The sequence below is a fragment of the Panonychus citri genome, unplaced genomic scaffold, assembly GCF_014898815.1.
Source record: "Panonychus citri isolate SS breed McGregor unplaced genomic scaffold, ASM1489881v1 Contig00134, whole genome shotgun sequence".
NCBI classification, from domain to species: Eukaryota; Metazoa; Arthropoda; class Arachnida; order Trombidiformes; family Tetranychidae; genus Panonychus; species Panonychus citri.
The window spans coordinates 1,302,530-1,326,227 of NW_026515539.1; the positions used below are offsets into that span (position 1 = coordinate 1,302,530).

At 28.2% G+C, this 23,698-nt stretch overlaps 1 protein-coding gene and 1 long non-coding RNA gene across 5 annotated transcripts in view; one reads left to right on the forward strand and one right to left on the reverse strand.

Moving 5' to 3' along the window:
- The window catches only part of LOC128391464 (uncharacterized), a 29,136-nt gene extending 5,837 nt beyond the window's left edge, over positions 1 to 23,299 (reverse strand). For both annotated transcript variants that reach the window (XM_053351358.1, XM_053351359.1), the window contains exon 1: positions 22,702 to 23,299. In XM_053351358.1, the coding sequence (XP_053207333.1) occupies positions 22,702 to 22,741 (40 nt within the window). In that variant the 5' untranslated portion in view covers positions 22,742 to 23,299. The remainder of the gene's footprint in view (positions 1 to 22,701) is intronic.
- Positions 555 to 6,860, forward strand: LOC128391495 (uncharacterized). 3 transcript variants are annotated; one of them, XR_008325808.1, is made up of 7 exons: positions 555 to 1,028; positions 1,186 to 1,820; positions 1,933 to 3,485; positions 3,627 to 3,839; positions 4,823 to 5,445; positions 5,528 to 5,856; positions 5,958 to 6,860. It is a non-coding gene; the product is annotated as an uncharacterized LOC128391495 (long non-coding RNA). The 3 variants fall into 3 exon arrangements; XR_008325807.1 differs by having other exon boundaries at positions 557 to 1,028; positions 1,339 to 1,820; XR_008325809.1 differs by lacking the exon at positions 555 to 1,028 and adding an exon at positions 1,106 to 1,122.
- Positions 23,300 to 23,698: the final 399 nt, after the last annotated feature.

Sequence of the window (23,698 nt, forward strand, 5' to 3'; positions counted from 1 at the left end):
GAAGAGAGAGAGAGAGAGAGAGAGGGAGGGAGATGGAGAGAGATGGAGATATGAAGAGATAAATGTAAATGAAACATAGGAGAGAGAAAAAAGAACAAAGAGAAAAAAAGAGATCGTGTTAACAATTTAATTTTTCCCAAAAGTTAATAATCATAATGATGATAAAAAGAGATAAACTGAAGAGGAAAAGATGATGAAGATGAAGATGATTATGTTGATAACAAGATACACATAAGCTGAAAGACGAGCCAAAGATGAAGGATCAAAAAAGGAGAAGATAAAATTGAGAGAGAGACGATGGTTAATCTTACAATTTGATGATATAAGAAGATAAAAGGAAAAGGCAAATGATGATAACAATCAGTTTTGAATGTTGATTCTTTGATTAGATAAAAAGAAGAAACAAAAATATGATACAAGGAAAAAATTATTGAATAAATACAATAAATTATTAGAAATTAGAAAGACCAATGAAGTAACAGAAATAAAAGATCATCTGATTTGGAAAAGAAAAAGAAAAATAGACAGAGAAATAGACAGCGAAAGTATAAATTCGAAAGAGAAAAGTTTATTTTGATTTTTAGAGGGAATTTTTTTTTCTCTTAATTAAAATTCACATTTTAAATCAATCATATTAATTTGGCCTTTTAATTAAGTTAATTTCTTGATTTAATTGTGAAGATTGTCGCTTATTATAAATTCGCTAATTGTGTTTATCTTAATTCTTTCTTAAATCAATCTGATTTGAATTGAATTTTTGATTAGTGTTAATCTTTTTCTTTCCGCCATCTTGATTTATGTCAAATGTTTTCTTTTGATGTTAATTGAGATTAGATTTTTAATTTTTGTTTTTCTATTAATTAACTTTATCTAATCATTGGTGATCCTTTTTGATTTTCTTCTTGATTTCCCATTCCCACTTTTAAACTTTGGGCTGAGATTAAATTGTGATAATGATCGCAAACAACTACAACTCATTTCTTTTCATCAACTTTAACCATGTGATTAGATGTAATTTCTGTTAATCGGTAATTATTAACAATTAACAAGTGAAAATGATTTTTCTTGAGAGAAAAGCAAAGATAACCAATCAATCAATCAATTAAATCAATCAGTGTTTAGGTGATTTGTTTCTTTTTCTCATTGACGGTTAATTATGATAATCATTCTCTTTGATCGTTTCAGTGATTCAATCATATTGGTGATCAAAAGATAAATCATCATAATCTGATACCAGAAGAAGAGGAATCATGTGCTCAAAAATTGATCTTCCAACGGTTTGATTACTAATTAGATTAAAATTAAATCTTCATCTTTGTTTTTCTTCCCTTTTTTTAGGCGCCATTTTATCCGTTACACTTTGTCTTCCTTTTCCTTTGTCTCTACCTAATATGTTACTATGGAAACTTGGAAGATTTTGGAGCCAAAGTGATCATTTTAATTTAGAAAAGAATAGAATTTATTTTATCTAAATTTCTTTTCTCATCTGTAATATCAATACCCTTTGGATAAATTGTTAATATCTTGTTAGATATTATTGACTTGTGAGGGTAAAAAGTGCCTCATTAACATGGATAAAAGTGATTAAAGTTAATCACACCCATTTCTACGTATCAATTAAACATCATCCTCAGTGTGTATGTTATGTAGATGACGATTTCTGGTGCTGATTAAATCTCTTCAATCTTGTGGAGACTTGAACAATCATTATGATTGTTATCTCAATCTTAATCTTCGCCATCACCAAGACTTGATCATCATATCGACGTTAAATTAATCATCTCTAACATTCTCCAAGATGAAAATGGAAATGGAAAAAGGTATAAGATGTTTTTTTTGTTTGATTTTTATCAACTAATATACTTTTTTTCTATATCTTTTTTCATTCTCTCTTTTTTTTCTCTCTCTCTCCCTCTTTTAATCAACTATCAGATCTGTTCAACATTCACTCAAACTGTGATCAGTCTTTGACATCAAATAACACAAATAATCATTGACCTCGAGAGAGTTTTGGGATTTTATCTGTTTTAATGATCATCACCATTCTTTATCATCATAATAATCATAATCATTATCCTCTGACAACCCACGATTTGGGTTCAATTGTTGGTACTCAGATCATCACAAGTAACTTTATCATCGGTAAAAATCATCATTATCATCAATGTATGAATCTATCCAAACAGTATTACAAATCATTTTGATATCAAAACCAAACCTTGATTTGATTTGATAGTAAAAAAAAAACTTCCTAATCATGACAATCTTTACACTAAATCACCAAAGGAGAAATTGGAAAAGGATAGAGATATCAAAACAACCGATGAAACTGACATTCCAACATTTAATTTGATAATTTGAGCATAATCAAATACACCTACTGACTTTCTCGCAAATCAATCGGCACCATAAATTGTTCACAATTAAGGTTAAAAGACAAATGAAAGACATTGATAACAGCGGACAAAAACTGGTATAAATAAGTTTGGGAAATTGATCGTTATTGCGACAATTAACTTTCACGATGATAAAATGATTACCTTAAGAAAAAAAGTAAATATCTTAATCTTGGTGACATTTTATCAAGCAAAGAAAAAGCCAAAGCAGAGTAACAACTTTCACTAATCAAATCATTATCATGCCCTAATTTGATTAAATCGTCAAGATTGAATAATCAAGTATTACCCATAACCTTAAAGTAAATCTAAACTTAAAGTTAAACACAAACTGTGTAATCAATTTGATTGGACAAAGTGATTTACTTTCGCGATACAATAGCAATCGAAGTGGACTGATACCTGACCCGGACAGACAAACGACCTATTTCCCGATGAAAACTTATTATTAGGATTAGAATACATGAACAGTGCGAAAAAATCAATCATCTCAGTGAAACAATCTAATTAAGCTCATAAATCATTTGGAAACCACAACAACGACTGTAACCACAAACGAGATAATCAAGATACCAAAAGGCAAAAAAGATTCACCTGATAATCTAACTGTATATTAATAGTATTATAATAATTGTGATTTATTTGGTAACACGATGTGGTGGCCACTTAGAGCTGGAGATAAGCTAATTTATGGTTTGATTGATAAGATGGACTCTGAATGGGTTTAATTGTGACTTTGGATGTAACTTATACTCACTAATCTCAATCAAACAATGTGATTTGCTGAATTTTCATTAAATTCAATATAAATTTACATGTATAATCTGATGCTCCTTGAGACTGGATAAGTTGATCAAAATATTTAAAATGTTGTTACAGGGCCAAAGTTGATGGATAATAATCATTTTGACTTGCAGATTACATAAGAATCCGGTTGATTGGAAAGCATATAAAACAATCAAATGATGATTAAACGTCGCAAGATAATTAAATGATTACGTTAATGGAATCATATGATTTGATAAAATGAACCTGGCATCAAATCAATTAAATAATTTACACATTCAACACACATGTACACTTGATTAGGTAAGTTGATTTTGATTTAAGGTGATATTGGTTAAGTCAACAATTAAGCCAAACAATTAAAATCAGTTTAAATCAATTGATATTATCAGTAATCATTTATGTCGATTTTTTTTCTCTTTCTCTCTCTCTCTTTTCAATTAGATATTGAAGATCCCACAATTGATTATGATTACAATAGACTATCACATTGGTACTATGGACTTTGCAAAATTTAATCAAATCATCATCATTATCAATTATTATAATCAAGATTGATCATCCTCACAACTTCATCATGATAAAATACAATGATATCAATTGTTAAGGTAAAGTTACTCAGAGGAACTGGAAACATTGAAGATCATGAAAAGAATGGTTAGTTTTTTTTGCTCAGCATTTCTTGAAAAGTGTTAAATTCAATTAATTGTTATCATTTCAAAGAAATTTAAACTGATTGTCCCGATAAGAGCAATGATTAATCATAGTTTCAGCTCAGTAACCCATTTTTTTTATATCTTCTTTCATGATAGTTTTTACCATTCTCTCACATTATTATTATCATGATGTGGAAACAAACATTTTCATTGATTTTCATCATCATCATTGTAATAATAATGATGATAATACTTGAAGAGGATAATAATATGATGACAAAAATTGATAAAATAATAGTGCAAAAAAAACAACAAAAAATTAATCTAGTTCATTATCTCTTATCATGATCATTTAATTTTCATCTCTCTGACTAAATGAATTCATTTGTCTATGAATGAGTATTATCATCGTAAACATTAACCAATGATGATGATTGTTAGCTAATCAAAATATTGTCATTGCTTTTTGATTGTTGAAGATTTAGTTTCTCTAATTTTAAACAATCAAATTTTACACAAAAACTGCACAAGACGGAAAATGATAACGAAGATGAGTGAGAGAAAGTGAAAGCAATCATCATGATTGTATTAACACCAAGTGAGAGAGAATGAAGAAAAAGTGGCAAGACAGACAGATAACATTGACATTATTCTAGTGAAAAATAATGTAATGATGATAAACTTTTCATGATGATGATAATGACTAAAAAAACTCATAAAACCAGATCAATTTGGACCCAAATTTAAATCCTATCACAGGGACATCAACAGCTGATAAAATCTCCTGCAAACTCTATTGTTAAAAACTTTTTTTGGCAATAACTTTCATCTCTCTCTCTCTCTTTCTCACTCACTCTCACTCTCAGTATTCAGAGAAAGAGAAGAAGAAAGATAATCATCTGTTTCTTTTTCTTTTTCTCTTTCCTGCTTTTCATTTTCATCTCTTTCTCTTCATTTTCTTCTTCTTTTTTTGATAAAATATAGTGACAAACGGCTTGATGGTGGTGTTGATGATACTGATACATTGATGGTTGAAGGCGATATGATGATGATGATGTTAGTTGATGATATCGATCAATGATGATGTCCTTATCCTTACAAAAGACTAACATTCAATGATTTGCGTTCGCAGTGAGATGATAAAAAAGAGATCAACCAGCAAAAGTTAACTTTCTCTTTATCAACAAATACACACACACATCAACAGTATCAATATTATCAACAATGGACTTAATCACTGTGATCAAAAAGCGATTGGTCCGGAAATAGTTTTGTCATGTGATAGGGGCCAACACTCTGATCATACTGATTAGAAAACAACAGTGATTTCCAAGAGACTCCATTTTTAATGAGAGTCGATTCTCCAACAAAGTTATGAAGATGGCGAGGAAGATGAAGAAGAAGAAGAAGAAGATAAAACTCTTCAATTGACAGATCAACATATACGATGAAGACCAAGAGAAGAAGATAACAAGACAAAAGATACATATCATTCTAATATTATATTCGACGTGATGATGTGAAAGGGATGACATATAAACACAAAACGGATAAGATGATGATGATGATAAGAAGTTGATAAGAGAAGCAAAAAAGACAGAAAATGAGTAAGTATTTTTGTTATTGTTGCAATTGATTTGATTGTATGAATAGATATTAATATAAGTTCATTTTTCTTATTGTTTTCAGATTAATCAAGGGAGCGGAGGATAATCGAACTGACCAATAATCATCATCATCACCATGATGAGATAATGATAATATTAATGATCATCTTTTTATGTTATCAGTTTCATCATTTACTCATGTTTTCATTCAATAGTCAATATTTGAGTTTTTATATTGATGATGATAGACAATCATGTTCAAATCTGATTGTTGGTTTATGATTGATAATTACTTATGAACTATCACCACAACCACATTAAATCCTCATTGCAGTTAAATCAAGGATAATTAAACTATTTTCTAACAACAATAGAAATTAAATTGTACAAAAGAAACAACAAAAACAACAGGTAAGTTAATTGTCTCTCCGAAAAGTAATCAAAATGTTATATCATAACAATCAAATTATTCGGATTAAACATTTCAACTATCATAATGTTTCCCATTGCAGAGTAAAAAGAGATGTTGGATTTAGGTGTTAATCAGTTGGAATCAGATACAATTGAAGATTTGCTGTAGAAGATGAAAATTTATCATTTACCTCATCGTCTTCATTTGATGCTATTTAACCTAAATGCTGCTGATAACCCACAACAATTTAATGTTATTTTCAAGGATTTCACTTGATGTTATATTATCACTCCCGAACCAGAGCAAAGTTAAAAAACATCGTCATCAACAACAACAACAAACATTATCATGATGATGATTATTATTATCATCATCTTATTTATTCCTATGATTTTCTGTGCCTTAGGAGCAGATAGTTAGTGTAATAATCAGATTATGTCTCCCCTTGATCATCCTGCAATTTACTGATAACGGATTTTGCAAAGTTCACTTTCACAATCTCATCTTCATCTGAACAGTTGACGTTTTTTTATATGTTACCATTTACTATCGATAATTTTATCAAAACTATTTGTGAACTTTTTTTCAAGTCTATCCTGTTATCTGTCTAATACACTGAAATTGACGATTCACTTTTGATTCAGTTGATTTGGTTTGATGATTCAATAGTAATAATAATAATGATACACAGATTTAGATGTGTAATCATGATGATGAACAGAAATGATTCAAAGCTTTTGGTCAATATTAAGATGATAATATTTTCACATTTATGATTCCCATTGATGATAATGATGTTGCTGATGATCATCAATTGATAAAGTAAATTATTTCTGTTTTTAAAGCTATTACTCAATGATAATAATTGATGATGTTGATTAAGGTGAGATTTTGGATATTTGCAATTAACTTTTTGGTTTCGTTATCATTTGCCAATATATTATTATTATTATTATTACCATTATGAGCCAAACTTATGATTACAATTAGTTTTATATTATCATTTTGTTATCAACTAATTTTCATTCATTAGCTAATATAATAATTATATCATGATAATATTGGTTGTTTACCTTGAAAGCATAAAAAAATGATTATCAATTAGATAATCTTTATCCTGTTTTACTTTCATTCTTGGTAACTTTATTTTTCCTCTTGCTAATCATGTTTAATCTCAGAGTATTAATGATTACAATCAATCATTAATTGTTGCACTTTGATTTTAATTCTGTTTGTTTTTTGGTTACCTTTAGATTGTGTTTTGTTTATTAAATATTAGTCTTACCTTTTCACACGGATTCAATTGTAAATATATTATTATGAAAGATAATCAGCAGATTTGATAGTAATTATAACGATGATTACGATTGAATTGTAAATTATCCTGAAATTTGATTGTGATTAGTTGAAGAGAATGTTGAATAATATCATTAACTTATCATGAGGACTTTTTTCATTGGATAAATGATAATAATTAATCTAAATACAGTTTTATTAATTATGGTTGCAGTTGATTAGCTAATTGTGATCTTTAAATTGGTTGTAATAAATTGTTACAATTTCAAACATTTAAGTGTAAATGATTTAATCTACATTGATTATCTTAGAGTGTTATTAATACGTTAATGATTCTGGAAGATGTGATGACAAAACTCAGTGAAAATCTGAATGAAAAACAAAAATTGATGTCGACGATGAAAGTGATTACTGATTTTCCTATTTAATTAAAGGTTTCCTTTCATTCATGATCATTTTTATCAATCTCATTTCTGAGATGAGGATGAGGATGAGGAGGGTTAGGGTGGGGCAAAAGGTATCATGTTAATCTGACAAACCATGAAATGGATTCATTGAAATCTAAAGCAACCACAAGAAAAACCATCATCATTGAAGATGCAAAAGTCTGAAATAGGAAGAGAAGTGGATGATAAGAGGGGAGTGAGATCATAACAACATTAGTTATCATCCAAGGGAGAAGATGACAAAAAAAGGAGTTGATGATAAATCAATTTTGCCTGAGGTAACAAAAGACTAACAGTTAGAGTGAAAAACATGTGTAAATGTTGATGATGGTTTTGTTGATGTTTATGATGATGATGATGATGATGAACAAGATGAAATATAAATAAGTTACTGAAGAAGATGAGAATTATTTGTTCACTTCCTCTTTCAACAATCTCCCACACCTCGAACTCCTTCATTTTGGTGTTAATTGTTTTTCTTTTATCTCACTTTCTTTCCCTCTCTCTCTCTCTCACTCTAATCATCAAGTCAGATCATCATCATTATCATTATCACATTACTATCAAAGATGAAAATTCAAACAATGGTGTAAATTATGTTTATACATGATAATGATTCAGATTCATGAACTTTTCTCAAAGTTATGGCTTCTCTTTTTTTTCACTCAATGAAAATAAAATGATGGATTCGGATGAAGATGATAATGTTGCTAATGATGTTAAAGATGATGACGAAGATCATCAACATGATGATAATGATACTGTTGGATGATGATGATGATTGTTACAAAGAAGATCGATCAATTCATCAAGAAATTTCTTCTTCTTTCAACTTATTCTAATGATACTTTTTCACTGCAATCATTTTACATCATCGTCACTTTTTGTCATCAACAATCATCATCATCTCAATCAACAGATCAGATAAACAACAAAAAATTGATGCATTTAACTTTCTTCCTTGTTGATGGTAAAAAAAATAAAATAAAATCGATTCTCAGATCAAAATCTCAGAACTTTTTTCTTTCACTTTTCCATGTGATCGATATTTTTTTTTATTACTGATCAGTTTGAAATGTCATTCGATTGATAATCCGTAATTGTAATCATGTTAATCGGTTACAATTTACATGGTACATAATTTTCAACATGATTAACCTGATTGAGTTCAGGTAATCATGACAATCATTGTGATTAGTTTCCAATCAAGGATAAAACATGAAAGATTACAAAGGTTAATCATAATCCGATCGATTTGTGGATTAACTTTAATTGCTCAAGGATCAAGTGTATATAGAGTATTGTCTTAATCATTGCTCTAATTATTTGCCAAATAATAATCATCTAATTGATTGATTATTGGTGATGTTTATCTTAATTAGTTGAAATGTAATTTAATATCTTTCTAATTGAATCATGATGATAATAAGTTAATAATAATAATGATGATGACAATCAATTGATAATCGTGATGATGATTGTATGTAAATTATCATGTCTAATGATTGTTACCTAATTGTAACAATTAAATCTTATCATTTAAAGGGTCAGTATGAGCAGAAATTGATTGTTATAATTGAAATCATTTGTAAATTGTTTCCATTTATATTTAGTGTATGTTAATTATATTGTTTGTTTTTTCTTGGTTGGTTAACTGATCTAATTAATGATTAAATTTAATGATGATAATTATACTAATTGTATATAATTGTAATTAAATTGTACTTAAATTATGTTGATATTTGTACCTTAACTTGATTGGATCAAAATTAAAGGTATTTTCATCATTCATATCAATTGATAATTAATTGTTAAGATAATCAAATCAAAAGCTATGTGATTAATTGATTAACCTGAATCAATCAATTAATCAACTACCAAAGTCAATAAGTCATAACTTGACAATCATAACTGGTTAATATCACAATCAAGATAATCGGATAAAACTAAATTGATAATTAGCTTGATTTTTTTTCCGTTTCCATTAACTGATCAATAATTATAATCAAAAATCATAGTTACAAATGATCAATTAATTGTTTAATTGATTGTGTGATTATGATGAAAATGATTAATAAACAAAATCAAATTAAAGCCAAATATCAACTAAGAGACCAACTTTAATTAGTAATTGATTATCAATTGGTAAAAAACAAAAATAAATCACATGATCAATACAATATCATACACTAATTAAATTGATAAAAATGTTACACAATCAATCATAATGATCATAATTAACTGATTGTGGTGATTAACAAATAAATGGTTGACGCATTAAATTTACTAATCATGATTGAAAACAATATCATGTTGATATTAGTTGACAATTAAATTGTTATTTTTATTTTGTCAACTATAATCATCACCCTCTCATTATGACCACCTTAAATTGTCATAATTATTTTAATTATCTTAATCTGACTAGTTAATAATCAAGAGTTAGTTTAGTAAAAAAAAACAAAAACTTATCAAGATTAACAATCAAGCGGGTTTTTTGAATAATCTTCATGATAATCTGAAAGGTAAAAAAACAGGGGAAGGATAAAGAAAGAGGAAAAGAAAGAGAAAGACGATGAATTATCATCATCATCATCATTATCATTATCATCCTAATCATCACAATCTAAAAGATCATTTTGTAAATTAACTTTGAATATAAAAAAAACTGTGTAAAGGTTTTTAAGCTTTCAGAAATGAGATTATCTAATTCATTCATCTTATCGTAATCATCAAGCTGAAAAGATTCAAATTGTTGATAATAATTCATGAAACTCACTCATCATCATCATCATCATCATCATCATCCTACAGACAGACCAGATTGATTTGATAGACAGAGAAAGAAAGACAAAGATGATAAAAACCTTTTCTCATCAGTTCCTTTCCAAAATAAGCTTATCGTTAAAAGATGATAATTATTGATAAAGCAAGAAAATGATTAATTTAAATGATAATTGTCATGATAATTGTGTCGCTATTTAATTATGATTAATCCTTTTATTATTAGTTTTCATTTCTCCTTGAAGATTGCAATAAATTGATTGCTTGTGATACAATTTCTCGAGTAAACTTGTTAACGATTATTGAAACAAATTAACAATTTAACATAATCTTCTTGAGGTTAATCATGTTTTCATTGGATTCTAGTGTTTATTTACATAGGAATTGATCATTTCATCAGAACAGAAAGTTTAAAATTATAATCAAATCGGATGTGGATCTAAGAATGTGGATAATTATTACCATAGAATTAGTAAAGAGGGAGAGTGGAAGGGCTGATGAACTCTAAATCTCGGGCGTGTCTCAATTAAATCAAAAATTATTAATCTCATTCTCTCATCTTCACCATCATCATCCTCATCTTTTTCCTTTCTTCTTATCTTTTCAGGTTCTTATCATGTATCATTATCAGTTCCTATGTTATCCAGCGTAACCATTTTCGGAACCTGATTTCTGGTTTTTATATGTTGATGCTTATCGTTTATCATTCACATAAAGATGATGATGATGATGATGATGAGAGAGAGAGAGTAAAGATTATCATCTGATTTCTATCTTTCTCTCTCTCTTTCTCTCTTTTTCTCTGTCCTGGAATCTTTCCATTCGTCCTCCTTTCTTCGTTCTCTCTCCATCATATGTTTTATCTTCAACGATCTACTTTATCTTCCTACGATCTTCATCTTCCAAAGCTCGATCTTCTTTCATCATCATCATCGTTTTCCTATCGACAGTTACCATCTAAAGTAACTAGGAGCATGTAAAGACTGATAAAATATTATATTGTATCTCAAGCGAGACCAGATCTTGTTCATCTTCATCTTCATCAGTTATCAACTTCCATCTTACTTTCAAATCTCTCTCCCATTTAATCAGATCTAATTTCCATGACTCTCTTATATATTTTTTAATTTTATCACTTTATTTATCATCTTTAATCAGCCTTCCATTACAAAACATGTGATCAACAAGAAAACAACAACAACAACAACAACAAGAGACGGAGAGAAATCTTTTCTCTCTTCAAATTGAAACAAAACTTTTAATTATCAACATTGTGATCAAGTTACACAATACATATTCGGATATTCAATGAAACAAGATGATAATCATCACCATGATGATCTTTAGTACTCTTTTCATTGGATAATTTTCTCTCATAAAGATTTTAAACTTTTCTCTTTCAGAAACATTTTAAAGTCAAACTTTTTATCTTTATTGTTATTACTGAGATGATGAAGGATGAAGATGATGATAGAAAGATAGGTGATGGAAAAAGACCATTTTCTTCATCATCATAATAACTTTGTCTTCATCTTTGAGATGTTTTTATGATTTGATGTTAAAAATATGCGATATAAAGGTAGAGAGAGAGAGAGTCAAATGATGAATGACCATTGTAAGATATTGGATAAAGATTATTAGGTGAGTCTTGGTCATCATCATGATCACTTAGATGATGAAAAAGATGATGATAATGGTCATAGAAATTTTTTCGACAATGATTGTGATCTTTTCCCTTTTTTCTGGTGTTCATGATTTGTGTGAATATCTTGATTTACGATGAGAGAGAAAAAAAGTAACTTTGATATACCTTTAAGGCAAGAATAGAGAAGACATAAAGAGAGGGGAAGAGGATAAGATGATGAAGATATTGTAATATTATTACTATCATGAATACTGAATATAATGGATGAAACATATTATCAGAAAGTTTTCAACTCGAAGCCAAATCTAAAACTTTATTTACTAAAATCATCATTTACAATATCTGAGTGTAGATTTATTTAAATGGAAACTGATTCATGGTATTGATAAGAATTGTCGATGATGATGATGATGATGATGATGTCGAAGATGAAGAAAACTTGAAAGATATCAACTTTTTTCCCTCCATTTTAAAACATTTATCAGTTTTTTAACTCGAAACTTTTCTTACCTCTTCCGTCTTGTTTATCATCATCAAGTTTTCTTGCAACTTCCGCTATTAAGTCATAAATCTAGTGATAAAATAATCATCATTATGTTAATCATTATAAGTAGACCTGAGTTTTTTTCCAGCTTATATACGAAAACGTAAGTACAACAATCAACACTGAACATAATAAACTTAACAACTTTGATGATGAGATACACTAAATTACAAGGTAACAATTTATTCAGAGAGATGAATTTAAAGTTGATAACAATTTAATACATCAAGTATAAATGTTAAATCTTATTAATATGATTTACTTACCAAGTAATAACCATAATAATAATGGATTAACAGATAATCATAATGTTCATAATGTTCATAAGCTTCAGGTTCAGTTCATAAGTATATATGTTTTCACCATGAGTGTTTGCAAGTGATAACATTGGAATAAAAAAAAAATGGTTTATATAAATAAAGTTGATTACAATCATCCTTGGTGACCCTCTTAATCTGATTGTTATAATTGATTGTAATTGCTCATATTTATATAAATATCATTGGTAAAAAGTTATAACAAAAGCTCAGAAAACTTTGGGTAACTATGGTTACTCTAGATAAGAGTTGATAACTATTTTGATTTAACTTTGTATTGGTGATAAAGTTAATTGTTGCAAGATGAAAGATGTAATCAAACAAAAAATAGAAACAATTAATTGATTTCTCAGGTTAATTATAGTCAAATTGATGGTGATTAAGAAAAGAGAATCAGAATTAGTGAATATCAAGCACTAGAATATGAAAACAATGTCAGAATCTGAAACATTTACTCTGTTTGGTTGTATTAGTTTTGGATGATTAACATTTGATTATGGAACGTGATTCAATTTGTATTACAACAATTTAGCAATTTTGTTTCTCTTCCTCTATGTATACTTGTAAATATCTTGCTGACAGTAATATGATAAATCATTGAGACAATTTTTTCCACTCTCTCATTTATTTGATACAAAACTTTCATTCTATTCACATGGTAAGTGATATTTTTCCGCACGAATTGAATTAAGATTGAAACTTGTTATTGTGAAAAACGATCATTTCAACGATTCAGATCAAAATTATCATCAACATGGAATCATAATCAACAAGATTATTGACAATCGGCTGATTACAGGAAATGTATCTTATTTACAGAGTCAAACGTGCAAGAGGTGAAAAAAAAGGACAACAATCGACTTTGATGATTAGTAAATCATATAAATGTAACTCAACTGATTACTATTAAACTGAATATGATGATCCAAAGAGAGAATCTATCATTTATGTCATCAGAATCATCATCAGCTGTTAATCATTACCATGGAAATGACGATGAAAAAACGGACACCAACATGTTTTTATGATGTTTTATACTTTTTCTTAAAAAAGACTTAACTTCCTTGATGATGATTATGTTGATTATTTTCATCATCATCATCATCACCTTTTCTTCCAGGCGATTCTCTCACTATCTGTCTCCGGATGTTATATTTACCCTAAGGGTAAGATATTTTTTCTTGGCTGTTTCATTGATATAATGATGATCATGATCATCAAGAGAATCATCATTTCAACACATACACACAATCACTCAAACACTATCATGTCATTTATTGGGAGATAGAGTAAGAAAAAGAGGAAAAAGAAAGAGAGAAAATGTAAGTAAATGATGAAAAGGAAGATAAGAAAGAGAAAAAGAAAGAGGGAGAAATCGATCACCAAAAAACTAACAACAAATAAGTTGAGTTTGACTTATGAAAACTATTCACAGAGACATTTCTTCATATAGGAAATGTTTGATTGTGAATAGTTTGTTCAAGTGATCATCATGATGATTATTGTCATCATCATCATCCTCATATCGTCCAATTCTGACGGACAAAATACTATTTTCAATCATCATCTTCAATTGCATCTTCATCTCTTTTCAAGTATCTTTTTCTATTCATATGTTTTGACATCAAACTCTCAGCATCCTCATCCTTTTTTTTTATATATTACAATCTCATCCTTACAGATCAACTTGTAATATCATCAATGGAGTTTTTTTCACTCTCTATCAATGATGATCATGAACATCATGTAATTTTGATTGTTGATGTATTCTCAGTGTATTTGATTAAAATGATGTGTTTATAAATTGTGATAAATTGTTTGATTTATCAGGTATATCATTTTTAGGTGTTTCAAACAATTTGCTCATTGCAATTTTTAGCAATTACAATTTAATTAGGGTTTTGATTAAGTTATCAGGGAGATTGTGATTATGATTTATGTTGTTGATTATCTTGTTGAACATTTGGTGTTAAACAATCAATTAATCAGTTTGTCAACTGTTGATTTTGTTTCTTTTTTTCATTCAGAAATGTTTTCGAGTTGAAACTTTTTTTTTCAAGAGAAAAGTAATTTAACAATTTGTTGATTGCTAGTTGATTCTCTCCGTTAATCTGATGGTTATTAACCTAATTAATCTTGTTTTTGAAGCTTTAAATTAAATCCTCTAAGTGATACCGTTAATTGATTATTAATGGATACGCTTAATTAATAGTTAACTTTAAATCATTTTGATTTAACTATTAATATTAATGTACATTTAAAATGTTACTGATTTTGTCTGTAGGCTCACAACAAGTTGTCATCAATGTTTAAAGTTAATTTACTTAAACATTTAGTTAATCATCACAATAATCAAATGGTTCATGATGATAATAATTATAATCATCATGTTGATTAACTTTTCTCATTTTCATCTAATCACAATCACAATCTTAATCTTCAACCCACAATTAAATGAAAAAGTTTGTCAACAACAAACATCAAAGTGAAAATATCCAAAAGTTAATTCAAAACTAATCAAGATTAACATTTGATAATCAGTTTTGGATTATGTATTGATTAGATTTAATTTTCCCTCTCACTTATCATAATCAACGTTTTCTCATTAGTATTTGTAATTAACTTGAAAAATTATGAAACAAACAAAGTGTCAAAATATTGTCTTGACAAGTTAATTCTAACCTTTAACCTTGCTTGATTGTTTGGGTTAATTGTTGTAGTAAAAATATAAAAAGTTCAAGTTTTATGGTCAAGATTAAGGTCAAGATTAAGGTTTGTTTGTTTTTTTCATTGAATAAGGTAAAGACAATCAACTTAAATCAGATCTAATCTAATCCATTGATTATGTTGGTGGGCCAGTGTAGTTAAAATTAGGGTTGGCTGATCATTTGCTTTTTATGGTTTATCTTGATTGTCCAAAGTGATTAGTTAACTAACATCCACCCAATAAAATAATTAAAAGTTATTCCTTGGTTGATTTACATTTAATTGTTTTCTACTTGTAATCATTGGGTAAGTAAATTATTATTATTACCTTTTCCTAATTTGGATTACAATTAATTGATTATCACAATAGATGATCAATTGATTGTCAATTGTTTATCTTTTCTCAATCATGATTGGTGATTAGTCTTGAAACAATATCTCAATCAATTTCTGTTAACAATTAAGTTGCAAAAAAATAAATATTATTTACTCGGATTATGTGACTTGTTTTGATTTAGTTGTCAAAATATTGACCATTGACCATCACAATTAAAGTTAACAATCAACTGTCAGTATTTATCACGATTGCAAGATGATACACAACAATTGACAATTTAAAGCACAAAGATGACAATTAACTGTTTTAAATTGTTGAAACAATAAGGTAAGAATCAGAATATTCAATAACATTGATTGTTAACTTGTCACAAAAGATGAAAATTGATTTAGTTCATAATCTCAAGTCACTATGAAAAAAAGTACACACAACAATTAACCAACAAAGCAAAACTTTGATTGAAAAATTAATTCTAAAATTATGATTTAACTGAATTTAGAAACTAATCAACTGATTAATATCATTGAAATATCATTTAATTTAGATTGTAAACTGTTCACTATTGTGCCAACATAATTAGACTTTGATTTGTTAACATAATTATATTAAAGTTGTACCAATGTAACAATCGGTTGACATGATAAGTTTTTCAATTTAATTCAGTTCAATTGTAACCATAATTATAACAATCAGTTGAAACTGAATTAAGAGTAAGATGATGATGATGAAAAAAATGATCTTACAATTTTTTTCCATTAATTTTAATTCATTTTCATTGTAACAATCCCTTTGAATAAATTATCTCAGTTTAGCATCTTCATCAGTTTAAATTAACTTGCCAGTGAAAGTTAATTCAGTTCATCAGATTATTTATTATTATTGTTAAAATATCAACATGATTATCACTTTATAATTGTGATAGTTTAATACCATTAGTGATTAGCTGAATACTCATTTCTACAATTAAGATGCGCCTCAGGGGGTGTTGATAGTTTAACTTTTTGCTAACAATTAATTTATCAACCATGGTGAGGATTTAAATTGTTATGCTGAGGTGATAATTGAAAGTGTCAATTCCAAGTGATGATAATCATGTTAATCTTTGAATAGTTGACAAAATGCCAGAATTTCAAATATAAATCAATTGCAAGTTAATTTAGCATCGGATTAACAAAACTTTAACTGAATTAAAGGTGTTGAAAAAAGAGATACAATTAAATTAACTTGAAAAATGATTAAATAATTACAATCATAAAGATTTGTTTTCTTGATTGTTTGTAATTGTTTTTCTTGATCTGTTAATCACAATTGAAATCTGAAGGTGTTATCATTGTATATTTAATTTAATCATATTAAGTCTAATCATTATAATCACTATGTGTCATTAAGATTATTATTGTTATTTTCAATTGTACACAATTAACAAGATTTACAAATTGATATTAATCATCACGAATCATCAACATAATCAATGGGAACATGGAATTAATTTAATCTCATTTTAATCAACTGTTGATTTCTATCAAATTTAAGACGATTGGAATTGAAAATGATTTAAGTTTAAAGTTAAATTACTGTTGATTGTTAGCTTTTGATTAAATTATGATTCGTTGGAAACTTTTGAATGTTAATTATATTCAGTTAATTGTTATTGTTTCTTTTTTTCCTTCCACAAATTTTCATTAGTTAGTTAATTGTATTACATTACATAATCAACTAATCAACATCATCATCTTTGAATGTTAATGTTTGACCTGATAAGGTTAATAAATTTCTGTTACCATTTGTTATTATCATTAAATTGTTGGTAAATTGTAACTGATCAAGATAATCAACAAAATAATAATCATAATAATAATCATAACAATCAAATTGTTAACAATCATATGGTTAAGAGACAATGTAATAACTATACTAAGTTAATCATCTTGAGCACGAATTTATCAAAACTGAATCAACTAATTCAATTGCAATCAGGATAAAACAATACAAGAAAAAAAAGGAAAGAAATTAAATCAAATTAAATAACGAAAAATTGTAATTGAATTTTTTTTTTCATTTTCGTTTAATGAATTAAATTGTAAAAGTAAATTGATTCATAAGTTATTAAGCTTTGGAAAACATCAATAGTTAATCCGATTTGGATCAGAGTAAATCAACTGTAACTTTCTAACTGTCAACTAATCTGTTAATTGTTTAACAAACTCTGAAATCAAAAGATATACATGAAAATTTATATAAATGATATTCAAGTGTCACTTATTTCCGGTAAAGTTGATTGTATATTATTTTAAAAATAATTAACAATGAAAAGTTAAATTGAATTGATTAGTTAGGATTTAAAAAGTCATGATAATAATAATGAATGAAAGTAGAAGCTGAAATAAAATCTATATCATGATTATTATAGTTTTTCACTATTCGTTAATCATTCTGGTAACAATCATCATCAGCATCATCCGCATCTTCATGAGTTTATCCTTTGGTTACTTTTTGATAATTATGAGCTTCAGGCTTTTGAAAGGAGAAACAGGAAATGATTGGACAAACAAACGTATCAGTTACATACAGAGGAATCATTATCACCTACATGGTGGTGGTGGTGGGTGGAAGAGGAGGAAGAGACTCAGAGGATGTTGGACAGAATTGATAATCTAGTTTAACCGGAAACAGATAGAAACCACATATACAGAAGATGAAGATAAATGAAGACAGAATCATGATAAGCTCAACAAATCATCAGCATTTGGAATCAAAAAACAGTTCAATTTATATTATAGTTGATTAACAAGGGATAATGACAATAATTAACAGATAGTGATAATTTATTTAGAGTAAAATTGTTCAGAATATTAAAAATAACAATTGATTGTTACATGTATCCGATTCAGTTTAATTTAAAATTCAATAATTAACATAGGATGACATCTAATGGCCATTTATTTGGTCAATTATTTTAATAGGAAAAATAGATTGTTAATCATGATTAGTTTGATTTAATTTTCGAGTTTTATTTTATTATTTTTAGTTCATCGTGATAGTTTTATTGTTTATGTTCAGAGGTTTATGATTAATTGATTGAGTAAAAAAAACAATAATCATCACTTTAACAATTGATTTAACTAATACTTAGTAATTGATAAAATTGTCAGTTGATTATTGGAGATGATTTGATTTAGTTGTATGATTAATCACTGTATACATTGTGATAATTAATGGTGATAATATACATGGATATGGTTGATTACGATGATAATCAAGCTTTTGATTGTTGTTATTTGAAGTTTTTTTTTGCTGGTGTAAGAAATTGAAAATTGGGAGGATGGGATGAGGAAGATTTAATCTTCATCATCAGTTAACAACAATTTATCATCATCTTAATCAGTATAATATGTGAGTATTTATATAGATAGAGGATGAAAAATCAATTCTCATCATCATCATCTCAAAAGTAAGAAAAGAAGATCAATAAATAATAAGAAAGATCAAAAGAAGGTGAAGAAAGATGAGGTTGATGATAAGGTGGAGGTGGTGTTGGTGTTGGTGTTGGTGTTGGTGGGGATGAAGGTGGAGGTGGGTAGTAGGTAGCAGTGGGTAATAAAAGACGAATGATTAAATAGAGGAGATTAATTCACACGGGATTGAATCGTGAACGAAGCTTAATATGATTATAATTGAAGATTAATCTAAATCACTTATCATTTATTATCACAATCAACAACAACAACACATTTTGATAGCAATATATGTACATAAATATTGTGGATATTTATTATTATCAATCTTGATAAATCTTTTAATATGGTTACCAGAAAACGGAACTAATTAAAGGAGCACAATGTATATTGTATATTAATTAAGTGACAACCTGAGGATAAAAAGTTAATTGTGATTAGTTAGAGTGAGAGAGAGAGAAAAACACAAATTAGTTAGATTTGTGTTGCGATAATTGTGGTTTACAATTGTGGTTTTGGTTTAACAACAATTAGCTGGTAATTAGTTAATCATCTCTATCAGTTTGAAAAGTTAGTTTTTTAATTGTAGACCAATAATCAGATAGTGATAAGAAATTAAGTATTTGGTATTTGATAATCCAAATGGATTTGGACAGTATATTGATTTGATATTGAGAGATTAGGGTGAAGGTTGTTGTTAAATCTTAATGCCTCGAGTTATAATTTGATTTTTTACCTAAGATTAACAATTAAAAGATGAAGTTAATTAAGTCAATGTTAGGTTTTCGATTATCAAATCAGTTTTATCAAGCTCGTAATTTATGAAAGTCAATCAAGATAAATTATCAAGTCGTTTAAAGACTGAAAACCTATTTACAGAAAAACCATCTAATCATAATGGTAATAATAACGATAACAATCAGCTTGATTGTTAACACGATCAAGTCACATGTTAATCACTTTCGATTGGGGAAAAATCATGATTAAGATTACAGATGAAAAAAATATAATAGAAAATTATGATTAGAAAAAGAGATTAATTGTGATTAAGTTTTGGATATTATGAAAAAAAAGTGATTTCTTTTGCAAAGATATTACAATTAGATTTGAAAATCCATAACTTAGATAATCAATTAAGTTGATGAATAATTATCTGTATCATAAATGTTTTATATTTAGTTATATTTATATGGTAATGATTCTGGTTGTATGATTGTGATCATCATCATCATGAAATTGATCATGAAAAGAGAAAGAAAAAGATAAAAGTAGATTGGAAGATGAAAGATAATGATGAAAATTGGATGATCATCTATTATACTTGGAAGGTTTTGATTATTGATTGTAATAGTTGATAATATTTTGGTTGATATAATACTGATTATTATATATTATTTTGGTGATAATATAATGTTGATGGTTAGAGGGGAGTTGATTGTTGATAGTTGATGATATCAATCAATTGATTGCAAAAGTTGCAAAGTTATTTTCATGGTTTGGTTAATCCTGATAACACTTTGTTATCACAATGAATACATCAACAAGGAAAATAAGAGTAAGAGAGAGAGAGAGAGAGAGAGAGAGAGAGAGAGAGAGATGATTATGATGATAAAAGTAGCCAATGTCAACTATCAACAATCATCATCATGAGTAAACAATTCAAAGTAAGGCAGATAGAAAAGACTTTTCATCCCAATTGCCATTAAGATAGGAATCGAAGATATCGAAAAAAAGTTAGTTCAATTCAGATGATAATAAAAAGGAGATGAAGATGATACTGGTGATGATGATGATGATGATGATGATGATGGAATTGATGATGTGTTATCTTGTCTTCTTTTTGTATCTGTTTATATTTTTTTACCTATGATTTTTGTCTAAATGATAATGATGATAATGTTAATCTTATTGGTAGGTAAGGAAGGAAGAAGATGAAAGATGAGGATGCTGATTGGAGAGAGAGGAAAGCAGAGTAAGTTTTGAAGGTAAGAAAATATAGAAAGAAGATAAAAGGTCACTTTTTAGAGGTCACACCTTATAGTCTATATTATCTGTTGACTTTGGAAAATTGTTATATTATAAATGGAAGATAATTTTATACATTCAAAATGATGGATAAATGCAGAATATCAGTATGATTATCAGTTATCAAGGTAAAATCAACAGTTAAAAGTCCAGAAAAAAGAGAGATGAAAATTGATAGAGGAGATCATAAGTTAAGGAGAAAGAGAGAAAGAGAGAGATAGTGATGATAAGGAAGATGAGTTCGTAAGATTGTATTATGATGATAATGATGAGAGTCACCAAAATGACTGAAAGAAATCATAAAAAAATAAATTTCCAAGTTAAAAGTGTTGATGATCAATAAATGATACTAAATGATAATGATGCTAATCATGAGAAATTGAAAGGAAATGATAACTTTGGCTTGATGATGATGATGATAAAGATAATGGCGAGGGAGCAAGAAAAGTGAAAAATTTTCAATTATAATGATGATAAGCAGAATTTACAGGGCAAGTACTAGTAATAGATATTTTGTTCAAGGTGGAGAGAGAAAGATAAAGAGGAGATGATGATGATGATGATGTTAAAAGAGTAATGAAAAAGGATAAAGATAGAGATTGATGAAGATAGGGATGAAAGAAGAAGAAAAGAAGATAATACAGAGAAGAAAAGAAAGAAAATGATGATAAAAATGATGATGGTCTTCATCATCATCATCATCAGAATCGCTGCTTATCTACAGAAAAAAGGTGACAGGAGCTGGAAATATGAGATAGAGTGAAGAGTAATACATAAGCATTGAAAGATGGAGAGATAGGGAGTGGGTGGGAGGGAGGGAGAGTGGTGATAGAGAAGGAGGAGGATGAGAAGGAGGGAGTCATGATGAATCCTATGTAGGGCGCAATGTTGATACTGATGATAATGATGATGAGAGTAATGATGTTTAAGGTGATGATGTGCATGCGGGTTTATCCTTTTGTAAGGATGCCTGAAATTCACTGATAATACACTTTCACTTTTTCATCATCATCATCTCTCTATCATTTCTCTTTCTCTCTCTTCTTCTCTATATTATCATCATCAGGATAACCCAACAATTTATTGCCAATCCAAAATGATTCGTTATCGCATAATTCACTCTTTCGTTTCTCTCTCTCAACTTACTTTTCCATCATCATAATCACTTTCATCATTCTCATCAATTTTATCAGCTCTCTCTCTCTCTCTCTCTCTCTCTCTCTCTTCATCATAATAATCATCTTTTCCAAAGCAAATAAAATAAGTAAAAGGCCAAAATGATTACTCACATTTAGTCCTCTTGGGTCGATCTTGTTTCTGACGAGGCATATTCAAGTTAACGAAGGCGAATTGATGAAGATGAAGATGAAAGATGATCAACGAGATGAGAATTCGATAAAACCAACGGCATAAACAATTTTAGAGGAAAAGATAAATTCAAATGAACACACAAACGAAAAAAAAGAACAAAACAAAAAGGGAAAACAGAGAGAAAAGAAATTCTTTTTTGTTTGTTTTCCACAAATAGAATATTTAAATTACACCATTATGAAGATAACAATTAACTGATTAAGATGAATGAGGGAAAACCTATTTGTTTGGTTTTAACACTTTGGATTGTTTGTTGATTTCTAATTGTTACCAAAATTAGACAGTTAATTCATTGATTGATTGGGTGAAAAATGTAATTGTTAAAGGAATCAAAAAGAAAACGTGACAACGATGATGTAGATGATGAAAGTCTATTAAATTAGTAGTAGAATTTTTATCAGGTAATAAATTAATATAAGTTAGAAGATTAGAAGAAGAAGAAGAAGAAACAAAAGAGAAAAATAAAAGAAAAATGAATCAAATTATGTGAAGTTGTTTCATTGAGAGATTGAGACAAAAAAACTCATGGAAATCAAGTTGAAACTGTTTGTTGACTTTACGATTCAGTCGACTCATATTCCCACCAGAGGGACAATAAACTTGATAAACTTTCGGAGTAGAAAATGTGTTGACCCCGCCATCTACTGGAGCTCAGGACAACCTTTCAATCACACACACCCAAAGTGAGAGGGCGTTACTTTGGGATCTGCGATTTTCGATCTGTCATCAAATCGATTTCCAATTTGAGGCTCATCAAGTTTTCCACGAGATGGCGCCACTTGTTTCGATCATCGAATGGAACATCAGGAAACTGATTCTACTTTCTTTCTGTCTACTTGTCTGTCTCTTGTTCGATTGATCGATTATTTGTCTTAAGAATTTGGAACTCGAACCTGAAAATCGATTTCAACTGAA